Here is a 22,138-nt window from a genome sequence, read left to right on the forward strand (position 1 = left end):
ATTTTTCTTGGCCTCTTAAAAGTGCTGTGTTTGCCAGAATTTCCTCAGAGGTAGAGGACAGATAGTCATAAATGGCTAAATCTTTGGAGAATAACAGAAAATACTTCAAGAATCCCCAGTTATTTTTGAATGTTGGGAATATTGAATGTAGTTGTTTTGACAGTGGAGAAAGGAATAAAACAGAATGCACAACTGCTCTGTAGTTAACATTAAAGATGTTTGGATACTTCTGAATAAATTAATTAATTGGGTAAATTCACAGATAAAGTGGCAGGTGAAATTGGGGGCTTCAAGCTGCAAACACAAAGCAAAAAGACTGACAATCTGAAATAATTTTTTACTTCAAAAAGTGAAGAAGATTCTTATCCATATAAAGGAATAGAGGGTAGCATGTTGCATAAGGGAATTATAATCTGTTAGGAAAGCACCAAAAAAGCCATTGTGTTTGGAATCATCCATGGCTTTTATTCAAGGTGCCAGTCTCTGATTTCAGTAAAATTATCTGTGCATAGAAAAGTTAGTATTTGCAAATCCGAATGTCTCAAAGATAATTTTGTAAGAAGAAGGCAAGATTCCTTAAAAACATGGGGCTGGAGATTTGTTTTCACTGATTGAGTTATGCTTATTTTGGTACTGGTGCCTCTTAAAATATTATTCCGTTACTTCTCTTCCTCGCTCTTCTTGGTAGGAAATTTTAGTTTGTATTCAGTATTCATACAGTAACAGTAAGCCTCTGCACAAAGGAGAAAAAAAATTTCATTCACATGTTTGATATTTCTGTTGTAGCACAAAAAAATAAATTTTGTGTATTTTTATTTATTTATTTTAGGTCAGCAGTCTTATTCTGCATGTAGAAGAAGCTCATACACTTCCAGTAAAGCATTTTACTAATCCGTATTGTAACATCTACCTGAACAGTGTCCAGGTAGCAAAAACACATATCAGGGAAGGGCAGAACCCTGTGTGGTCAGAAGAATTTGTCTTTGAGTAAGTCTTAATCTTCTTGAATTACTGAGTTTCACTTGTAAATTGCATTGCACTTAAAATTCTTAATACTGTATACTGTTTTGCATGTACTTTTCAAAAATACTGTATATGTGTTTATACAGCAGAAACCTTTCAGCCAAATTCTGCATGGGCAAAATTCTCTGTAGGCACCTAAATATCTTTGTTAATACAAGTGTCTTTAATAATGAGAACTCACAATTTAAATGAGTTTAGAATAAGCTTAAATGCCAGCCAAGTGTAGTATTAATTGAGGCTTTCTGTCTTTTCTCCTAGTGATCTTTCATCTGATATTAATAGATTTGAGATAAGTCTTAGTAACAAAACAAAGAAAAGTAAAGATCCAGATATATGTAAGTATTTTTCTGTGAAAGATCCATATATTGCAGCAATGGTTGTGTGGTTTTTATTACTCTTGTCAAACATCGTCACAAGAGAATTAAGCATATTCTTATGCTCTGTGTTTTTATGCTTTGGATGTCTAGTACTGGCTTTCCATTAATGTTTTTACAGTGAGAACTTGTATGGTTTTTAGTAAAAAAAAAAAATACACAATAATCCAGTCCTGTGTATCCGACAGCTTTCCTAGGTCTGCTCTAGAGTAGCCATTGTGTTATACAATTATTGTACTTAGCAATAAAACAAGAGGAAAGAGAAGCTGTCAGTTTTAGATTATTCCATATAATGCAAAGTTCCACAGGGTTTTAAGTCTGATTGCATGGAATTCCTTCTGAGGTTTTTTTTGTTGCTTCCATTGAGAAAGTGAAAGGCAGGAAAGGTGTAGTACTTTCATTTATTTTTTCTTTTTCTTTTTCTTTTTTTTTTAATATAGCTTGGTGGTCTCTGAACAGAATTTGCCTTGTTTTCTTTCCATTTTACCCCATCTGTCTACCTTCCTTGTACCACTCTTGGCTTCAAACTGAAATTACCTCTGTATCACTTTGAATGAGAAAGGATGCATATTTTGTTCTGCCTTTTACAGAAGTTCCCAAGAATTTATTTCCCTCATGTTACGCAGACAGCTGCTTCTTCAGTTGTGATTTTGTTTCTGTTGCAGCAAATTCTATTCCAACAAGCTGGTAAGATCTATCAGCTTTCTAGAAAAGAAAGGGTTTGAAGATCTTAGGTAGAAAAAAAAGTTTTGTTTTTTTTTTAATTGGTTTCGTTCTCTTCCCCCATGGTGTGTTTTAGGTTTGTTTTTTTTGTTTGGTTTTTTTTTTTGTTTTTTTTTCTCTTGTTCAAGGTATCTTGTTTCCCACCATACTTATTCTGGAGCAACTTCAGCCCCCTGCCTCCTCTTTGCTGCCTGCAGGGCTGAATACCCTTCTCGCCCCCTTCAAATCTGTTCCAATATTTTTTTCTTTTCCAATGCATTGAGAGCTGTCTGTTCCAAAGCCTGTCAAACTATTTCTAATCTATTGCACTTGCTTTCAGTTTGCACATACTGTGTTACTGGCCTGTTACATATGCCTCAGTGCTAATGTATTGATTTTCCTTTTTTTTTTTTTGAGATTCGTAGGGAAACCTTGACCAAAGTACAAGAATTACACTCGTTTTGAATGCTCTTGCAGAATCTAACTCCATTTCAAACCTCTTATTCTTCTGATTAGAAAACTTCTGCATAGCAGCAGGAAAAAAAAAGATCAATTCCCCCTTTCAGACAAAAGCACTCTAATTGCAGTTGTGACCATGTTCTTGCACTGTTCTTTTATTCATTTGAGCTAGAAAACTCATTATCTATCTACGCCAAGGCTCTGATTAGTAAAAGAATCTTTAAAAGGCTGACTCTTGAATGGGATACTTCAGTAACTTCTTTAAAAATGTTTTGTAGTTTCCTCCTCTCTGTCCAAATTAAGGTGGTTGTGTTGGCTTTGGATGCATCCAGCCGGTGGGAGGTAATAGGTGGTTTCCTCGTCTAGGTCAGGAGCAGGATTGGCTGTTCTTGGTTGCAGTTAAGAACACTCTTACAGCATAGCTCAACAGTCCTTTCATTTTGGGATAAGAATTAGACTAAGTCAGTTTGAATGAATGCGTATCTCTGCTTACATCCCCAGCCCTCTTATATATTTGAAGTGCTGGGGGAAAAAAATGACCTAAACCAGACCTTATCTAACATACCTATGCTCTGCGTTGCCTGAATAACCCTTGAACTCAAAAGCAATAGAATTCTCCTGAACATTCTCCTTCTCAGCCACATCTGTTAAACGTGGACCACTATGAAGTGGGAGTCATGTGAAGCTGGTACTATTCATCTTCCCAGTTACTTGGGTTAAATCAGCTTTTCTGCTTGCTTTTCCCACCCTGTAATGCAGACTGGAGGCCCAAAACTCTGTTATTGGTCTCACTGCTTTGTTTCTTTCATCATAACACACGGAAGTTAAATACCAAAATGGTACAAGCACGAAGGCTATTTTTTCAGTAATGTATTTTCTGAGTTTTCAACTCTTTGACTTTGAAGTTTGCCTATTACTGGAATTATTTTAATATTTTTGCTTTTTAAAAGTATTTCAAATAGTCAGGAATTATATGAAGCAGTTTAGTAGTAATTCACATTTTTCTGTGTTTCTCTAGCTGTAAATTGCACAAGGATTTATTCAAATAAAAATATATAATATGGCTTGAAAAAAATAAAGCCATATAATGTGTTAGTAGACTTCACCTGCTGCTATTGCAAACTGAGGTGCTCAGGTGTGATTAGACAGTTGAATTAGTAAATCTCTCAGGATAGTACCACACAGTGTTGAACTGGAGCGGAAGTTCTACTTTGTTTTTGCACCATGATAATTGGTTAATTTCAAATCAGCTCACACTGAAAAAGTAACATTTCTATAATGGAGGCGGTCATCTCATGCAGGCAAGTCCACAGAGCATAGTTTTACCCCATGTCTTTCGTTTTAGGCACAGTTATTTGCGGTAGTGCCAAAGCATCATTTTTGAAACTGATGGCTGGAAAAAAAGTCTTTGGTGCACATTTGCCAGTTCAGTGGCACTGTGAAGCCTCCTGTGGCAGGCTCAGGACTTTGTTCCCTCCCTCGTGTTTTCCAGGAAATAGCACTAAACTTGTCTAGCGCAATGCACGTTCATGTAGACATGCATGGGCTTTGGGCAGGAGGGAGAAACTCAGGCTGTGGAGCCCATCAGACGCTTATTAGTGGGAGGGACAGTGTAGTGTCTGCCACCATGAGAGAACAAAAGGACGAGAGCGGCACCACCTCTGAAGAAGTAGGCGAGTACAAAAACTTCCAGTCCTGAGCAGCTCCTCGCCAGCTTGCGGGGTGGGCTGTGCTAATGTGGCAGTGACTTGTGTCTGCAAAAGGCAAGATTTGGTATGTCTGTCTATTGAGCAATTTCCTTGTTCTCCAGATTCCAAATGACTTTAATTCTGAATCAGGAATTAGAATTTGTTTAGGGTTTGGTTGTTAGTTTTTTTTTTTTTTGATGGTTCCATTTTGTTCTGGCAGGGTGAGACAAACTTGATAGTAAATTCAGGTTTGTCTCCAGTCTGAGGACTGGAACAAACCTAAGTTTGAACCACTTTTCACTTTGATTCCCGGCTTATAATTACTAATAGTCAAAATGCAATCTTGTTACTAAATATTATGCCCAAAGTTTCATTAGCAAATAAGCCAGTAAGAAACCTCAGTCTTTTTTTTTTTTTTTTTTTTTTTTTTTTTTTTTTTTTTTTTACTAGTGTTCATCTTGTAAAATACTGTTGATTCTTCTTGGATCAAAAATGTTTTCAAGAGAATTCTTAACTGTGTCTGGCGAGAAGAGATTAACTATTATTTGCTTTGATGATTTGCTGTATATTTGTTTCTCTTTGAAAATGTGCTATTTTGCAAAGTGTAAATATCCTGAATTTTTCAACTAATAACATCCTCTCACTGAAGGTAGCCTACTAATTCAATGTCAGCTGTTAAATGGGAAAAAGTCTTGTTCCTTTAAAGTTATTGAATATAAATTACAATAGCAAGTGTTCTGCAGTCCTTGTACAGATATTTCTGTTCTGACCTTTTTTTAAATCAAAGCAAAATTATATATTTATATTATAACTATGAAGTGCTGCTATAACCACGGGGAAAAATTAAATCATCAGTTTATTCACCATTCCTCTGTGCAAGATATATGTGCCTTACCTGCGCAAGCAAAAAAGGAAGAAAAACACATTGCTTAGTTGCAGGTATAGGAGTCTTGATGTTGAGGAGAAATATTATAGGAAAGTCAATTTATTATCTGGTCTAAAGATGTAGTCCCATCCACAGCGATGAAAAGTAGCTGGTGATGATGAATTGTTTTTCACACCACTTGACTTATTTGAATGCATTAGCTTGTACCAGTTTATCAGCCTCAGAGAATACAAAGTAGGCAACAGGAGTGTCCTGAAGTAAGCGTTAGAAATGTTTTTCTGTTCCAGTGTCAAATGAAATCCTGCCATGAATTGCAACACAGGGGCAATGGGAAGTCTACTGGAACTCTTGATGCGAGGCAGTGTGGTGTATGGGCTTTGCAGAAATGTGGGGGGAAAAAAAAAAAAACTTTTGTGTTTTGTTTTTAGTTTTCTTGGTTTTTTTTTTTTTTTTTTTTAAATGGGAGGAACTTAAAAGCAGATCTCATTGGGAGGCATGGAAAGAGAGGGTATTTGCTTGAAAGATCCAGACTGACAGGCTGAATGTGGAACTTAAACTGTGGACCCCTCTTTGAGCATGGTGGGTGTTTCACAAGGCACAGAGTTGCCTCTGCAAGTGCTTGGGCCCTTTCTGTGCAAAATAACTCCGCGCAGAAGCGCGTGTGCCTGCTCGAGATGAGCACGTGCTCCCACTGGTGCAGCTTGCTAGCCAGCTGCTGGGCCAGACTTCAGCTGCAGTCCAGGTCGTTGCTTGGCAGTTTTGAAGTACTGACAACCACTGAAGGGTAAATTAATAATATGGCCATTCTTGAGTTTCATCATTATGTAGGCAGCAAGATGCTTGGGAACACTTTTTACATAATGTTACAGCCTTAACCTGGGAGTTAGAATAACATAAATACATATGACAGTGTTTGGGAAAGCCATAGCAACATTATAATATTAAACAGAAGTAACAAAGTGGTCAAGGAGCACTTGATGGTGGTATCAGCCCAAGGCTGGAAAGAGGACAGTGATTTCTGAACACTTTATCTGTTTTTAGTTTCTGACTGCTACTTGGATTTGCAGGATAGCACTTTTCTTACTCACTACTTGGGTGTTACAAAGAAAACTCTCAATATCTATGTGGTATTTTTCAATCTATATGTATACATTCTTTAAAGAATGCTTTGTATTTCTTCTTCAGTTTATAGGAGTCTGTTAAACCACTGAAAGAGAATCTGTCAATATATTGATGGCAAAAAAGTCTTGATTACTCTTACACTCTTTTGCTTGAAACAAGATTATGTGCTTGAAATAAACTGGTTTTTTGTTCAGTACTGTTTTGCTGGAGATAACTTGAACAATGCTTTTTCTCCTTAAGTGTTTATGCGTTGCCAATTAAGCCGATTACAAAAAGGACATGCAACAGATGAGTGGTTTCAACTCAGTTCCCATGTACCATTAAAGGGTATTGAGCCAGGATCTTTGCGTGTTCGAGCACGGTATTCTATGGAGAAGATCATGCCAGAAGAGGAATACAGTGAGTTTAAAGAGGTATGAAGTTATAGAATCATAGAATCATAGAAGTTGTTTAACTTCCCTTGGTTTATTGTCAAAACTCATTTTGTTGGTTGTTTGAGACAGGTTATTCAGTGACACTGGTTGACATAATTAAATAATGTTTATCGTCGCATCTATGTATCACTACAGATGTATGATACCAGTTTTTCCAGAGCTGTTAGATGTTAGGAGAAGCTTCTGAATATTTTAAAATTCTGTTTTTCTTTCAGCTTTTACTCCAGAAGGAACTTCATGTAGTCTATGCCTTATCACATGTTTGTGGACAGGATAGAACACTGTTGGCTGGCATTTTATTGAAGATTTTTCTTCATGAAAAGCTTGAGTCCTTGTTGTTACGAACACTAAATGACAGGGAGATAAGCATGGAAGGTACTGCACTAAATTACACTGAAGTTTACTGGAACTCTGGGCAGGTGGGGAGGGAAGGGCTCTGATACCTTCCTTTTTTTTCTCCTCGTTTACGTACAATATCTATCAAAGCGTAAACACAGCACATTTTTCATCTGGTTTTTTTTGTCTCCTTTTGTCAGCTTTTCACTTTCCTGTCTTTTTTTTTTTTTTTTCAGATGAAGCTACTACCTTGTTTCGTGCCACCACGTTAGCAAGTACACTTATGGAGCAGTATATGAAAGCCACAGCAACAAGTTTTGTTCATCATGCACTGAAAGACTCTATATTAAAGATAATGGAGAGCAAGCAGTCCTGTGAGGTGATACCTTGAACTATGTTTTTAAATATTTCGGTTTGTTAACAGAGTTATCTACTGGTTGTTATGTTTTATGTTTTCTTTAAATATTAGTTTCACAGGCATTTATTAACCTCTCTGAACTAAAATTCATTTACATAAGAAATACAGGAACTGAATTCATTAAAGAGAGATTATTTTTTTTTCCCTTAGATTTTGGCTTTGAACGGTATTCAGAGTAGAACTTTTTGTGTTTTTTAATTACAATTTCTTTAAATTATCTATTTATTCTTTAGCAATTGTAGGCTGTTCTGTAGCAGTTACTGAATGTCCTAACCTAAGTAACTTCTAGTAAACTCAAGATATCATAGAAGTCAGTGTGAAGTTTAGTTTTAATTTAAAACTTCCTGATACTAAATTATTGTTATGGATCCTGAAACTGTATTTAAAATGACCCTTCTAACTTCTGTGTTTCGCTAAGTTAATTGTGGAAAGGATAGGAGTCCTCAGAAATTTGGATTGAGAGACACAAAAAGGTCATGCAGATGGGCAGTGGTGAATATTTGAGCTGTTAAAAGCCTAGTGCATTAGAACTTAAAACCATTGCTTCTTCACATTTCCTGACTAGCCATTGAAACAGACTTGTGAGTTCTGTAAGAGACTTGTACAGCAGCAGAATTTACTGCTTCACCCTGAATACTACTTTACCTTGAAGTAGTATTCAGGGTGTAATATTATGAAACTATGTATGTATTTCCAGTAAGAAGAAACATAATGTTTTTTATCTTTTTTGTTTTAGTTAAATCCCTCAAAGTTAGAAAAAAATGAAGATGTAAACACTAATTTGGCACATCTACTCAGTATACTTTCAGAATTGGTGGAGAAAATATTCATGGCTGCAGAGATACTGCCTCCGTAAGTTTGCGCTTTTCTGTTCAGATTTGTATTTGAAAATTCCTGGTTTGAATTACACTGCAGCTTAGGATGATGATCTTACTGGTTCACCTTCTGCTAATCAGTCATAAGACTAATGTCTGTAGGGTTGCTGTATGCACGCAGAAAAATTATAAAAAAAAAATCACACCATCAAAATTGTCTTTTTTAAAAGGAAATACTACTTCAGAAACAGGAAACAGTTACAAAACATTCAATGCACATCTGATGAATAATCACTGAATTGCCTATAGAATTGTATATGAAGGTTTTTTCTTGCCATTTATAAATTTATTTTTAATATAAATTTATACGCTGTTTATAAATTTATGAATTACTCTTAGTGAAAGTTAATATACAGCTTATGTCTAAATTATAAATGTAGAATTTCTAATAGTTCTGCATCAAGTAGGAGGTTGGTCTGAGCAGCTTTTTTGCTTCTGTAAGTTTAATGGAATAAGTAATAAGCTGTTATTTTTGCAGGACATTGAGGTATATTTATGGGTGCCTACAGAAGTCTGTTCAAAACAAGTGGCCAGCTAATACCACCATGAGAACCAGAGTTGTTAGGTAGGTTACTTGTTACTTTATTCTGCAAATAATCTTTTCAGGTGTTGTTAAAGACGTACTTCAGTGTGCTTATCTGTGTTTCTTTCAGTGACAAACGTGTAGAGTACTTACGCAGGTTACAGCAGTACTGAAGATATTTATGACGCTAAGGCGTGATATCCCAGTTAAGGATTATGAACCTGCTAGAGTCTTAATCATGTTCTTACAGCCTTGCCAAAATAAGATGATGTAGTTTAAAGGTCAGCATAGCTTTACTTAATAGTTTGAACTTCAAATTTACTTGTATTTTGTCAAGTTTTACAAACTAACTAAAATAACAATTTCCCTTTTCATGCTGGGAAAGAAAAACTTCTCTCAAAGCAATAGTTAACCTTTGTGATACCTGTAGTGACCTCATGTTCCTGTCATATGGCCCCTGGGAGGACTGTGCCTTCCCCAAGGACTCTTACATAGTGTGCACTAATTGCTGCAGAAATCTTACATGGTTTAAGATCCATGCCATTTAAAATGCAGACCCAACATGGTAAGGGATTCTCATAAAGACAACTGGACTGTTGTTAGATTTCACCGAGGTGCGGTCTGCACTGGGACATGTAGTTTTCTGTAGCCTCCTCATCGCTAGTGTTGGGCTGCTGGTTCTAATGGCTTTGAATCAACACTATGTTTATATACATTTATGTACTATAAACAGCATATTAGGTATCTTGGGCATATGGAAGGTGCATTAACCTCACTGCTGTGTGTCATTTTCAGTCAATATGGACATCACCATCACTGTGTACTTACAAACAGGGAAGGTAGTGTAAGGTCCCCTTCCCTCTAATAAGTGGTCAGGCTTTCTTATGGCTGTTGTGAAAATTGGTCTGCTGGCAGTGTCCGAGCACTCAAACCAAAATTAGAGATGATTTAGATTGCTTTAATTTGTCTATACGTCACTTTGCTGTGCAGTAATTAGCTGGAATTGAGGTTAACCTGAGGTGGATAGTTTTTACTTCTACTGTTTCTCATGCTACTGAACGCTATTCTGGGTTTCTGTTGAATGTGTTCCTAGTTCTGCAGTCAAAAAAGAGTGCTTTTTTTTCCCAGCTTCCTAGATGGCAGCAATTACTTTCAGGAGAAAAGTAGCAAATCCCATATTATCCTTCTAATATAGCGCACTGTCATCAGGATGTGGATCAGCTTAAGCTGACCTAGGGCTGTGTTGCTGCCAAAAGAGAGGTTCCTCTTCTGCCCTCCTCCTTATGTTGTCTTGGGGGAACGGGTGGTTGCAGGACAGATGCCTTGCAGTAGCAGTCAGAGAAAAACCTTTGGGAGGTCAGAGACCAGGGGCTCCTCCTTTTTTAAGCCGGCGTGGTCTGAGCATGTCTTCAGTATGACTTTACAATGAAGCTCTTCCCACATGGTTTAAACAGTTCACCTTAGTTGGGAAAACAATATGCCTGTTCTTTCAGCTTTTATCATCGCTGAAGTCATAGCATGATATTCTTAATGTTAACCTGTTCACGGAGCGCAGGCTGCTTGGTTGGTGTCTGTCTCAAAGATTCCATGCTAACTTGAATCCTTGAAGACCACACAATTTTACATCAGTTCTCTAATTTTATTGAACAAAATACAATTTTCTTCCCATTTCAGTGGCTTTGTTTTTCTACGACTGATTTGTCCTGCTATCCTGAACCCAAGGATGTTTAATATCATCTCAGGTGAGTATATGCTTCAGATTGAATTCATTCTTTGTACAGCAGTAGGCATGAAATTACTGTAGTGTCTAATGTAGAAAAATACAAAGGTTCTTTGAATGCTGTGTCCAAAGTCATGTTATCCATGTCACTTGACTGACTTCTCCATGAAGCAGCCAATAAATTATTTTTGCCCTTAAAAAAAAAAAAAAAATTGTGATTATTCCCAATGTAATTTTAAAGTTCAGAAAAAACGTACATTGCAGTATTTAATAATACAATTTTGAGGTAAAGTCTATCAATATGGAATACATTCTAGCAGTGTGAAAAATGTGTGTGATCTTCAGATGTCACTTTGCATACAACGCAGTGCCAAAGTTAATGGCTGAAATTCAATGGTATCTCTTAAATGAGCACGATCTATTGAATCACAGAATGGTTTGGGTTGGAAGGGACCTTTAAAGCCCATCCAGAGCAACCCCCCTGCAAGGAGCAGGGACATCTCCAACCAGATCAGGTTGCTCAGAGCCCCGTCCAACCTGGCCTGGAATGTTTCCAGGGATGGGGCATCCACCACCTCTCTGGGCAACCTGGGCCAGAGTTCCACCAGCTTCAGGGTAAAAAATTTCTTTCCTTATATCAAGTCTTAGAAAGTTGAAAATCAGGCTGTGGAACTTGGAATACATTTGTGCACCTAGAAAATTAATGCTTGAATAATTTCTTCAAAAGTTCTGCTTAGATAGCTGCCAGACATTGGAGAGGTCTTTAATTTGACTCATTAAGTACAGTCAATCTCAAATACAGAAACTTAAAGCTGAAGGAGATCAAGGAATGGCATTTAGAAATGGTGGGATGTTAAGACTTGAGATGGTCATCTTAATTGGCTTAAAGGCCATATATAGGAGAGTTCATGTGATTCCCATGTACATCAGTGTTCTCACCCTGTAGTCTTACCTACAATTGCTAAAAAAGCAACAGGGAACATTTCTGCTTGCAAGACCAGGACTGCAGAACTGCTGTTCTGGCCTGTAGCAGAGGGCTGGCCGGTATCAGACAGCATTCTCCCACACAGCTCGTAGGGGTGACTGGGATGGTGGCGCACGTAAGGGACCACATCTGACACACTGCTGGCTTTTGGGGCTTTCTGGTTGTGAAGCTTCAAAATGGGCATTTTTAACTTAACTTCTGTGGGAGTGTCGTAGTTCAGCCCCTGTCGGGACCAGACTACGCAGTCTCTCTCTCACTCCCCCCACCCTCCGAGAGAACAGGGAGAGAAAATATAAGGAAAAACGGCTCGAGGTTTGAGATAAGGACAGGGAGAAATCCTTAAAGTTACCGTCACGGGCAAAACAGACTCGACTTGGGGAAAACTATTCATTTATTACTACAAACAGCAGGATAATGAGACAGAGAACAAGATAACCTCCCTCCACCCCTCCCTCTTCCCAAGCTTAACATTATCTCTACCCACCCCCCCCCCACCCCCCCCCCGAGCAGCACAGGGGGGAAGAGGGAATGGGGGTCACAGTCAGTTCATCACGCGTTGTTTTACGCTGCTGTATCATCGTCGGGGGAAGAACTCCTTGCATTCCTCCCCTGCTCCAGCGTGGGGTCCCTCCCACGGGCCACAGTCCTTTGTGGAACTGCTCCGGCGTGGGTCATCTCTTCCACGGGGTGCAGTCCCTCTAGAACAGCTGTCCCAGCAGGCCCTCCACGGGCCACAGCTGCCTTCAGGCATCCACCTCCCCCAGTGTGGGGTCCTTCACGGGCTGCAGGTGGATCTCTGCCCCTCCGTGGGCCTCCATGGGCTGCAGGGGGACAACCCGCTCCACCATGGTCGTCACCACAGGCTGCAGGGGAATCTTGGCCAGGAGCCACATTACTCCTCCCACTCCTTCTGAACTGACCTTGGCGTCTGCAGCCGTTCCTCACAACAGGCTGGCAGACGCCTCTCAGGATCCTTTTTACATCTTATTCACTTCTCATCTCCTCTCCACTTCTTGCAGCCAGGCCGGGCCGAGTTGGGCCCAGTCGGCTGCCCGGCGGGAGGCCAGAGGGTGAGGCCTGCAAGGCCCACGAGGCTCACGCCTCCCCCTCTCTGCCCCCCGCTCAGCTTCTTCACATCTTCTCTTCTCCCTCTTTTTTTTCTGTTTTCCCCTTCTTAAATACGTTATTGCAGAGGCGTTATCACGGAACATTCTGCTACCAATTGGCTCGGCCTTGGCCAGCAGCAGGTCCACCCTAGGCCCGGCCGAGTCCACTGAACAAAGGGGAGCGACTTCTAGCAGTTATCTACAGAAGCTACCACCTTAGGCCCCCCCTCACTAACAAAACCACAACAGGGAGATAAAAAGGAAACGGATAAACTACTGAAAACTCTATTACTAAAAGTTAAAATATTCAGAAATGTGAGTTGCTTATTTAAAAGTTTGCATATATTATACTTCATTTTTTGTTTTCTGGTTTTTTGGTTGTCCTTTTTTCTTGGCAAAGATCACCTCAAGCTAGAGGGCATTTAGTTTGCACTAGCCATTACTCTTCCCCTTTCCTTCCCTAGCAGCTTCTTGTTTTTTACCAGTAAAATGCAGATTTGGAAACACGAGGAAATCAGAAATCTGATTCAGAGAAGGTTTTTTTTCCTTTATTCATAGACAGTTTTTAAGACAATGTAGCATGTTTTCTATCTTCTCTCTTTAAGCTGTACTAAGTGAGAAGGGCTGTGTTGAACACAGTTGTTGAACTCTCACCCAGTAATCATTTCCATATGTGCTTTGGAGAAAGCATTTGAGAAACATGGCCTGGTACACAGGGATCTTTCTTTAAGATTTTATTATCTTCAGGTAATTTGCAAGTTAGGTACCTCCTAACCTGGGTTGCATGGTGTCTGCAGATGTGAAAATTTACATATAAATTTGAGTAATCCTTTTTAAGCTTGTCTGTCAGTGGTACAGTCTTGCTTATTTACATCTGTTCCGGTATATCCAGACAGTATTCTTGACTCCTGCTAACGTAAACTTAGAGAGGCCATGTAGGGCTTTTAGAGCTGCTCAAAAAAGGGACGAGGCAGTCCTTTTGGAGCAAAGCTTCCAACGTATCTTCCTCCCGTAGCAGAGAAAAAGGTATCCTGAAGACTGGGTGTGTAGTTACGACTCAGTATCACCAGCAATCCTATCACCTCAACAACTGTGATTTAAAAAAAACCTTTGTTTCAAAAGTAATTCACTCTTTAGATCACGTCTCCTAACGTGAAGTTCCAGGTTTAAGGCTAGTAATGTTTTCCAGCATTGCTGCTTCAAAGGCGTTTATTGTACCAAGCACTAGATGCGGTGACCGACCAACATGAGCTGCACAGCTCCAGCTACACAAGAAAGATGAGAACTTTTTCAGTGGATTTTGGAGGGGCGGGGGGAAGAAAGAACAAAAGATGCAGGTGGACAATGAAGAGCATATAGCATTCTGATGTGGAATTGTAAAATTTAAGAGCTTATATACTAATCAAACGTGGCTTTCAGCCAGGCCATTTACCGTAACTGGAGGGAAAAATAATTTCCTAAGATACTACAGGATTGTAGTTCACTTGTTGAAAGAGGAAGTTTTAACTGATTAAGTGGTTAATGTAAAGTGTTAAGTGTAATGTTAAGTACAGCAAGTAACTGTCGTTTCACGGAAATACAAGCCACGGTTGCATGTAGTGTTTACTGTTTTCGTGATGCCAGTAACTGGAAAGCATATTTTGTATAACTTGTCAGTTACGTGGGTATACACAAATAAGGAAAAAGGTAAACTTGGGGTTTTTTTGAATTGTAAAGGTTAAATTTTTTTTTTTTTTTAATTCTAACAAGGAATAATCCCCCTTTCAATAGAACTGTTTCATTTTTGTGAAAAGGGTTCTTATTTCATCTAACTCTTACGAACACCACTTTATTTTGGGTACTTGCTCCATGCAACTATTACAGATGTTCATATATTTTTGTGGACATTACTAAAGCAAGGTAAACTTTCCTTCACCAAGTGACATCTTCCACATGCAGTTCTCTTATACTAAAAATGTTTTACTCCATGAAAAAATAAGAGCTTTACTTTCATGGTGACTGCTGTTAGTTTTAAATGGAATGGTCAGTAACTCTCTACTTTGTATTCCTGCCAGATTCTCCTTCCCCCACTGCTGCAAGAACGCTGACGCTGGTCGCCAAGTCTGTGCAGAATTTAGCAAATCTGGTTGAATTTGGAGCCAAGGTGAATATAATTTTACACACACAAAACAGCCTAGAAGTGTATTTTCCAGTATATGTCAATGTTCCTGCTTAATACGTGCCAAAATCTGTTGCTGTTTTCTTGCGCAAAGCCAAACACATCACCTGATTGTCCTCATCAGCAGGGAGGCCTTGCTGCAGGTTCTTCTCTCCTCTTCATTTAGAGCTTAACAGGGTATTGATCTGAACTAGAGCGGTAGCATAAAGTCTGGTCAAATTGGGAGAAGGAGCCATAATCATTTGAGAGACGGTGATCTAGAAACTGACATTAATGACTTGCTACATCCCATGAAGATTTTGAACCTGGTAGTAGGAACACCAGCAGTGGTCTCCTAAGATGCCTGATGAACAAATGACCATACCACTAGGTCTTAGAGTGTGGTGCAACCATTTATTGATGCTATGAGAACACAGATAAATCCAGCAGGCATTTGTTCCAAAGACAACAGTGGAAGTACGTGGAGCATTCTTTTTTTCCTGTTTGCAACAGAAAAGGCAGCAGTCATACTCCAGTCTTTCCTGCATTAGAGGGCAGAAGTGGGAGAGGAAAGGCAGGCAGCCGTCCCACGACAACAGAAATGTCTCATGGCGAAATGGGCACATTTTCATTTGGAATATTCATATCAGACAACTGAGAATTGCTAGAGCAGGAGTCTGAGATGGGAAAGACTCAGAAGCGTAAATATTCTGCCTGAAATAGATGATGGGAGCTCTTTTGGCATTCCCTTCGATTATTTGATGTCAGAAGAAGGGCATCTTTCAGTAATATTGGTGTGCTTCTCTACACAGCCTTGAAGTGCCTTCCACACACATGTTTTATCTATATATAGTAATTAACTTTCAGATTGAGGCGAATCAGGCCTAAATTCCCAGCTTGGTATTGATTATCCAATTCTGAAACAAATGAAGAACTCCCATCCTCTGACTCTTCCCCTTCCCCTGCTTTCACCCTGTGTTTATTTACTCCTTAGGTTGGTGTTTTGTGCGGTAGAGCACTTCAAAGCACCCCTTCTATTTGTACTCACTTTCATATTGCCAGATATAATGTGGTCAATCAAGTGTACATATTGCTCTAAAAAGCCCCACCTTTCAATAAAGTTTCTATTATTACACTGAAAGAATGCCGGCAACAACTGGTCTCAGTTCCCAGGCATGATTGAAAAATAAATCTGTTAACTTAAGCATAATGAAAGTGACTTCAGGCTGGCATTATAAAGATATTACTCTGACACACATGACGTGGAATGTAAGTGTTGATGAAAGAACAAGACAGAGGGCACGTATTCCTGGTCATACCTTTGAAAGTAGGGCATTTGTTCACTGCAGCTATCGAGAGACATTCATCTCAATGAAAATTTGTGTGAATCTTCTGAATGAAGGAAGGAAAATACCAAATTCCGGAGTCTTTTGACTGACTGCGCCACACATTAGAAATTGACTTGAGAAAATAAAATCACTCCAGATGACATACTTGTTTTGCAGTGTCTTTTGTCTGACTGCACTGTGTTCACTTCAAGTATGACAATTATCTTGGCATTGATTTGCTCTAATGAATACTTCTTAAAATTACTAGGAGCCATATATGGAAGGGGTAAATCCATTCATCAAGAGCAACAAACATCGCATGATCATGTTCTTGGATGAACTTGGGGTAAGTGATTAAAAAAAAAATCTTTACTGGGAGTTACACAGCAACAACGTAAGTGAAAATTCTTTACAGTTCTTTTTAACTAAGTCAAAAACATATCAGCTCCCACACAATTTTGAATACTTCTAAGTGATTAAATTTTGCACATTTTGAAACTGCAGACTGCTGGCCTGCCGTACAAATTAAAACCATCAAGTGTCATCTTGGACTTCATTCATTTAGTGCCTCTGTAGATGCGAGAAGCTCAAACAGATTTTAAAGCTGTGAGGATTAGAAATTTTGGCCCAAGAATACGAGTTTTTAAAAATAGGTTTTAGAACAAGAATTCTTAAATATAATTGGTCATATGGTTTTGACCAGAGATTGAATTTTTGAATTTCCTAGCATTACCAAACGTGTCACTGCATGCGTTCCAGTAGTCTGACAGTGAACTGCAGTTCCTGTATTCTGTTAAACTGTTCCTGTTTTGTGTGCGATAGCTATAATTGGAGCTAGGACCTCATGTTACGTATGTGGATGGCTTTCTGCTTGTTTAGAGGAAGGTTATGATTCTCTGCACGCAGTAGCTTTCCGGTCAGCTCAGTGGTAGTGTAGCAATACCAGGTCTCTTAGTAAGAACCCTTCTAGCAGGAGCAGAAGTTGCAGTATGCTGATAAAATGCATGCTTGCGGAGAGGAGGAAATAAATAATTCGTAGTAGAAATACGGACTGGAGACTTAGCTGTGGTATAACACAATTCTGTCAGCAGAGGTGTTACTTACCTTCCTGTGTGCCCGGGTACTCAGCATCCTAAATCTGTTCTCATCTTCTTTGTTGAAGAATGTTCCTGAGCTTCCAGACACTACAGAGCACTCTAGAACTGACCTATCTCGTGATCTGGCAGCCCTGCATGAGATATGTGTGGCACACTCTGATGAACTCCGGACACTCAGTAACGAGCGAGGTGTAATGCAGGTAAGCGACAAATCACAGGTACAGACAGTATATCTTGAGTTACTCTTTAATATCCTTAATTCTGTAGTATTTCTGGCTGGCAGTGTGACTGGTAAGCATTTTAAAATAAGTGCATTTCACCAGGAGGTTATTAGCTAGCTGTGAAGGTAAATGCTTAGTCCGTAGTCTTGCTTCTTCATGCAACAAAACCAAAGAGGTTTTTTTAGAGTTACTAGAGGAAGCCTAAGCCCACAAAATTACTGTCTTCTGACAGATTCTCTTGGTCATCAGTTTTAGGACCTTGCTTCTTTTCAGTGGAGAACTAAATTTCCTTTTGTTAGCTTTCTATTGATACCTCATGTCTGCTTCCTGATTTGTAAACAGACACGGCAAACTCTTCCAGCACACCCCAACAGCGTGTTGGTGGTGCACTTTCTTAGCCTCCCTGTTAAACCACAAAGCAGCAAAAAGATCCACGGGTAGAGAGGCAAAGTTCATAACACAGTTTTAGACTTCCCTTTTGAAGTAGTGCCTTATTGACTAGGCAGTCAGCCACTTCCTTTTTTGTTGGTTTAATGTATTTCAGCCTACCCAGCAGCAGGTCTGACAGGCTAACGCTGAAAATGGTTCTCAAGCCAGACCGTGCTGTTTCCAGTCGCTAATGGGTGGTTTTACTGACTCTCTCTACAGCATGTTCTGAAGAAGCTTTTGGCTATAACTGAACTGCTTCAACAAAAACAAAATCAGTATTCAGTGTCGAATAACATCAGGTAGCAGCCCTCTACCTGAATTCTGCATGGATCCAGCATGCCCAACATGGCGACTCACACCAGTATCACTTTCTTCTTGCTCTTGCCAAAAAATAGCACACCCTGTCACATTCCCAGTGATGTGTGAACTATGCAAAAAGAAAACAAAGTTCCTGTTGGTGAATGATTGTACCAGCAGCTTTTTAAGCTATCTGTGCAGGACGTTTGCACTTTTTTCCACTTGGAAACAGTTTTCACAACCTCTGAGCCTTGGTGTACAGTTCACCTTCCGCAAAGAAAATGCTGTGACTGTGTCTTGAACTTTGAAAAGTATTTTCAGCACCTCTGATTGCCAAAGTTTTGCTGTCTTGTTGGAGAAGAATTATCAACTGACATGAAAAGAAATGTGTTTGTTTTGACAGCTACAAATAACTGGATAACATTTCTTACTGTAATTTCTGACTGGTTACAATAACTACGACTTTTGACTGTTTCAACCACTTTAACTTGTATTTACAGTTTCCAGAATTTGATGTTATGGTAGGAACAATCTTTACTGTACACTTTTTATACCATGCTGTTTCTCTTGCTGGAATCATGTTGAAAGAGAATATGCAGAATGGGTCTTGTCAGCTTTATTTTCTGATGTGCCACTGATTCAGTCTGAATAGTTCTTCCATCAAGAACTGTGTATCCAGATAAATCATAATGCTTTTGTAAAATGTTTACAACAGGAAATAATTTGAACACAGTAAATTTATTGATCATTGTATCAGACATGCATGCATTCATTAAACCATTTTATAAAATATGTATTGTTTGGTCTTTTGTGTATTGTAAGTCTAGCATAAATATTATTTTTATAAATGAAAAATAAGTTCTTAAAATAAATCAAGCTGCAGATCAACTCTTTATGGAACCTGGCTGACTTTGGCTGCTGTGGAAATTTCTTACAGTGTCTGCACACATTATGTTCTTTGAGGTGTTCTTGCAATGTCACCTTAGCACGAGTCCTCAGAACAGCATTACCTTGTCCTTATGCCTTAATTTGCACTTATCTCTCATGGGGTGAGAAAGTAGATGTTAAAACTGTTACCCAAAAAAAAAAAAAAAAAATTGGTAAAATATGTGGTTGATTCAAAGGGTATTTCAGGATCACCATTTGTAACTTTTCTAGGCAATGATTTAATAAGGAACAAAAGCCCTGACAGAATTGCCTCTGCCCAAGGGGTGTCAAGAATAACAAGAAAAGCCTTTTTAGGTACCTCAGGGATAAAAGACCAGGGACAGTGCAGCCCCTCTCTGGACAGAAACAGAAGACCTGGTTACCTGGGATATGGAGAAGGCTTGGTCTGTCTTCATCAGAGAGGGCTGAAGTCACATCACCTAAGTCACAGATGGGAAAGTCAGGGACTGAATGAAGAACTGCCCACTGTAGCAGAAGAGCAGGTTTGGGACCATCTTAAGGAACCTGAAGGTGCACAGGTCCATGAGACCCAATGAGATGGATCTGTGGGTCCTGAGCGAACTGTTGGATGAAGTTGCGAAGCTGCTGTCCCTGTCTGAGAAGCCACGGCAGTCCGGTGAGGTTCCTGATGACTGGAAAAGGGGACACAGGCACAAGCTTTTCTTGTTATTCTTGACACCCCTTGGGCAGATGCAATTCTGTCAGGGCTTTTATTCCTTAAATAGCGGGTTCATGCCAAGGAGGACCCAGGCAACTACAGGCTGGTCAGCCTCACCTCTGTGCCTGGCAAGGTCATGGAGCAGATCCTCCTGGAAACCACATTAAGGCACGTGGAGAGCAAGGAGGTGGTTGGTGACAGCCAACATGGCTTCACCAAGGGCAGATCGTGCCTGACCAATTTGGTGGCCTTCTATGACGGGGTGACGGCATCGATGGACAAGGGACGAGCAACTGATGTCATCTACCTGGACTTGTGCAAAGCTTTTGACACTGTTCCGCACGACATCCTTCTCTCTAAACTAGAGAGACATGGGTTTGATGGACGGACCACTCGGTGGATAAGGAGTTGGCTGGATGGCCGCACCCAGAGAGTGGTGGTCAGCGGCTAGATGTCCAGGTGGAGACCGGTCACGAGTGGCGTCCCTCAGGGGTCCGTGCTGGGCCTGGCCCTGTCCAACATCTTTGTCGGCGACATGGACAGTGGGATAGAGTGCACCCTCAGCAAGTTCGCCGATGACACCAAGCTGTGTGGTGCCGTCGACACGCTGGAAGGGAGGGATGCCATCCAGAGGGACCTTGACAGGCTGGAGAGGTGGGCCCGTGCCAACCTCATGAAGTTCAACCAGGCCAAGTGCAAGGTCCTGCACCTGGGTCATGGCAATCCCAGGCACAAATACAGACTGGGCGGGGAATGGATTGAGAGCAGCCCTGAGGAGAAGGACTTGGGAGTGCTGGTGGATGAGAAGCTTAACATGAGCAGGCAATGCGCCCTTGCGGCCCAGAAGGCCAACCGCCTCCTGGGCTGCATCAAGAGGAGCATGGCCAGCAGGTCGAGGGAGGTGATTCTCCCCCTCTACTCTGCCCTGGTGAGACCCAACCTGGAGTACTGTGTCCAGTTCTGGAGCCCCCAGCACAAGAAGGACATGGACCAAGTTTCATGAGGCCACGAAGATGATAAAAGAGCTGGAGCACCTCTCCTGCGAGGACAGGCTGAGAGAGCTGGGGGTGTTCCGCCTGGAGAAGAGGAGGCTCCGGGGAGACCTTGTAGCTGCCTAAAGGGGGGTTTCAAGAAAACTGCACTAATAGAACAAGGGGTAATGATTTTAAACTGGAAGACAGTAGATTTAGATTGGACATAAGGAAGAAATTATTTACTGTGAGGGTGGTGAAGCATTGGTAGAGGTTGCCCAGAGAAGCTGCAGCTGTCCCATCCCTGCAAGCCTTCAAGGTGAGGTTGGATGGGGCTTTGAGTGAGCTGATCTAGTGGAAGGTGTCCCTGCCTGGACAGGGGCTTGGAACTGGATGATCTTTATAGTGCTTTCCAACCCAAACCACTCTATGATTCTATGATTCGTTCTAAATTGTACAGACTTTGTCTGCAGGTCTTTGCGGTACTATCAGTGCACATCTTGTAGGTTTGCAGTTGGCTCTTGCTGAGCTGCCCCTGGTCTCTCCAGCTGAGCCAACTGCTGTGGCCAAGAGCTCCCAAGTTTCATGAGCACTACAAGTAGTAGACAGGAGATGCACGTAATACAGCCCAGTGAAGACACACCTGTTTGCATGACCTTGGTACTACTGAATTCTTTTTAGATTGTCTCATAAAACCACTGCTTGACCTGTCCCTGTCAAGCCTGTGTTAAACTGCATCTCAGAGAAAAAGGTAATTAATCTTTTTTTCTGCCTTAATTACTTCTCTCTCTGTATACCATCAGGTCACGCAAGTCTCAGTCCCAGCAACAGCTACTTTTTGTCCCTGATCAGTCAACTGATGACCCTGGTGTAGAACGATATGACAAAAACAGAGTGGATAAAGTTATTCCGTAGATTTAGCTGGCTGGGGTAGACGGCATAACTGGTAAAAGCGTAAACTGGAGAACACATTTCTCTGGCTATTTACCTATTAAATACAAAATGCACTAATGAGAACAGAACTAGGAAACTTCTGAAGTTGCATTTAGGTACCTGCATTGTGGAACTGCTCATGTTCTAAAACAGTGTATGAAAAGGAAACAGACTTTGCTCTAGATTTAGAAAAATCTAACTACCTTGAAAAAAATCTTCCTCATTTGCCCCCAGGTGAGTCAGTCACAGCCACCTCATCTGAGATGACAGCTCCTGAGTAAATCACAAAGGTGATTCCATAACATAAAACACATTGCTGCATCATCTTAGTACATTTGAGAAGAGCTTCCCAAATGTTACGGGCACTGCTGTATTCTTTTTGCTGCTTCAATGAGAGGCTTGGGAAGAGGGGAGCACATCCTGCTCTAGAGCACATACGGGTCTGTTACCAGATCTGTCTCCTGTTTG

The 22,138-nt window shown here is 40.4% G+C and overlaps 1 protein-coding gene across 2 annotated transcripts in view; it reads left to right on the forward strand.

Annotated features, from left to right (window-relative positions):
• Positions 1-18,699, forward strand: part of RASA1 (RAS p21 protein activator 1) — a 63,741-nt gene extending 45,042 nt beyond the window's left edge. For both annotated transcript variants that reach the window (XM_086771486.1, XM_086771487.1), the window contains 12 exons: positions 830-987; positions 1,282-1,358; positions 6,495-6,667; positions 6,904-7,063; positions 7,261-7,403; positions 8,179-8,294; positions 8,796-8,882; positions 10,515-10,582; positions 14,706-14,794; positions 16,385-16,462; positions 17,279-17,413; positions 18,083-18,699. In XM_086771486.1, the coding sequence (XP_086627612.1) occupies positions 830-987; positions 1,282-1,358; positions 6,495-6,667; positions 6,904-7,063; positions 7,261-7,403; positions 8,179-8,294; positions 8,796-8,882; positions 10,515-10,582; positions 14,706-14,794; positions 16,385-16,462; positions 17,279-17,413; positions 18,083-18,166 (1,368 nt within the window). In that variant the 3' untranslated portion in view covers positions 18,167-18,699. The remainder of the gene's footprint in view (positions 1-829; positions 988-1,281; positions 1,359-6,494; positions 6,668-6,903; positions 7,064-7,260; positions 7,404-8,178; positions 8,295-8,795; positions 8,883-10,514; positions 10,583-14,705; positions 14,795-16,384; positions 16,463-17,278; positions 17,414-18,082) is intronic.
• Positions 18,700-22,138: the final 3,439 nt, after the last annotated feature.

This window comes from Chlamydotis macqueenii, chromosome Z (assembly GCF_036417535.1).
Source record: "Chlamydotis macqueenii isolate bChlMac1 chromosome Z, bChlMac1.mat, whole genome shotgun sequence".
Lineage (NCBI taxonomy): Eukaryota > Metazoa > Chordata > Aves > Otidiformes > Otididae > Chlamydotis > Chlamydotis macqueenii.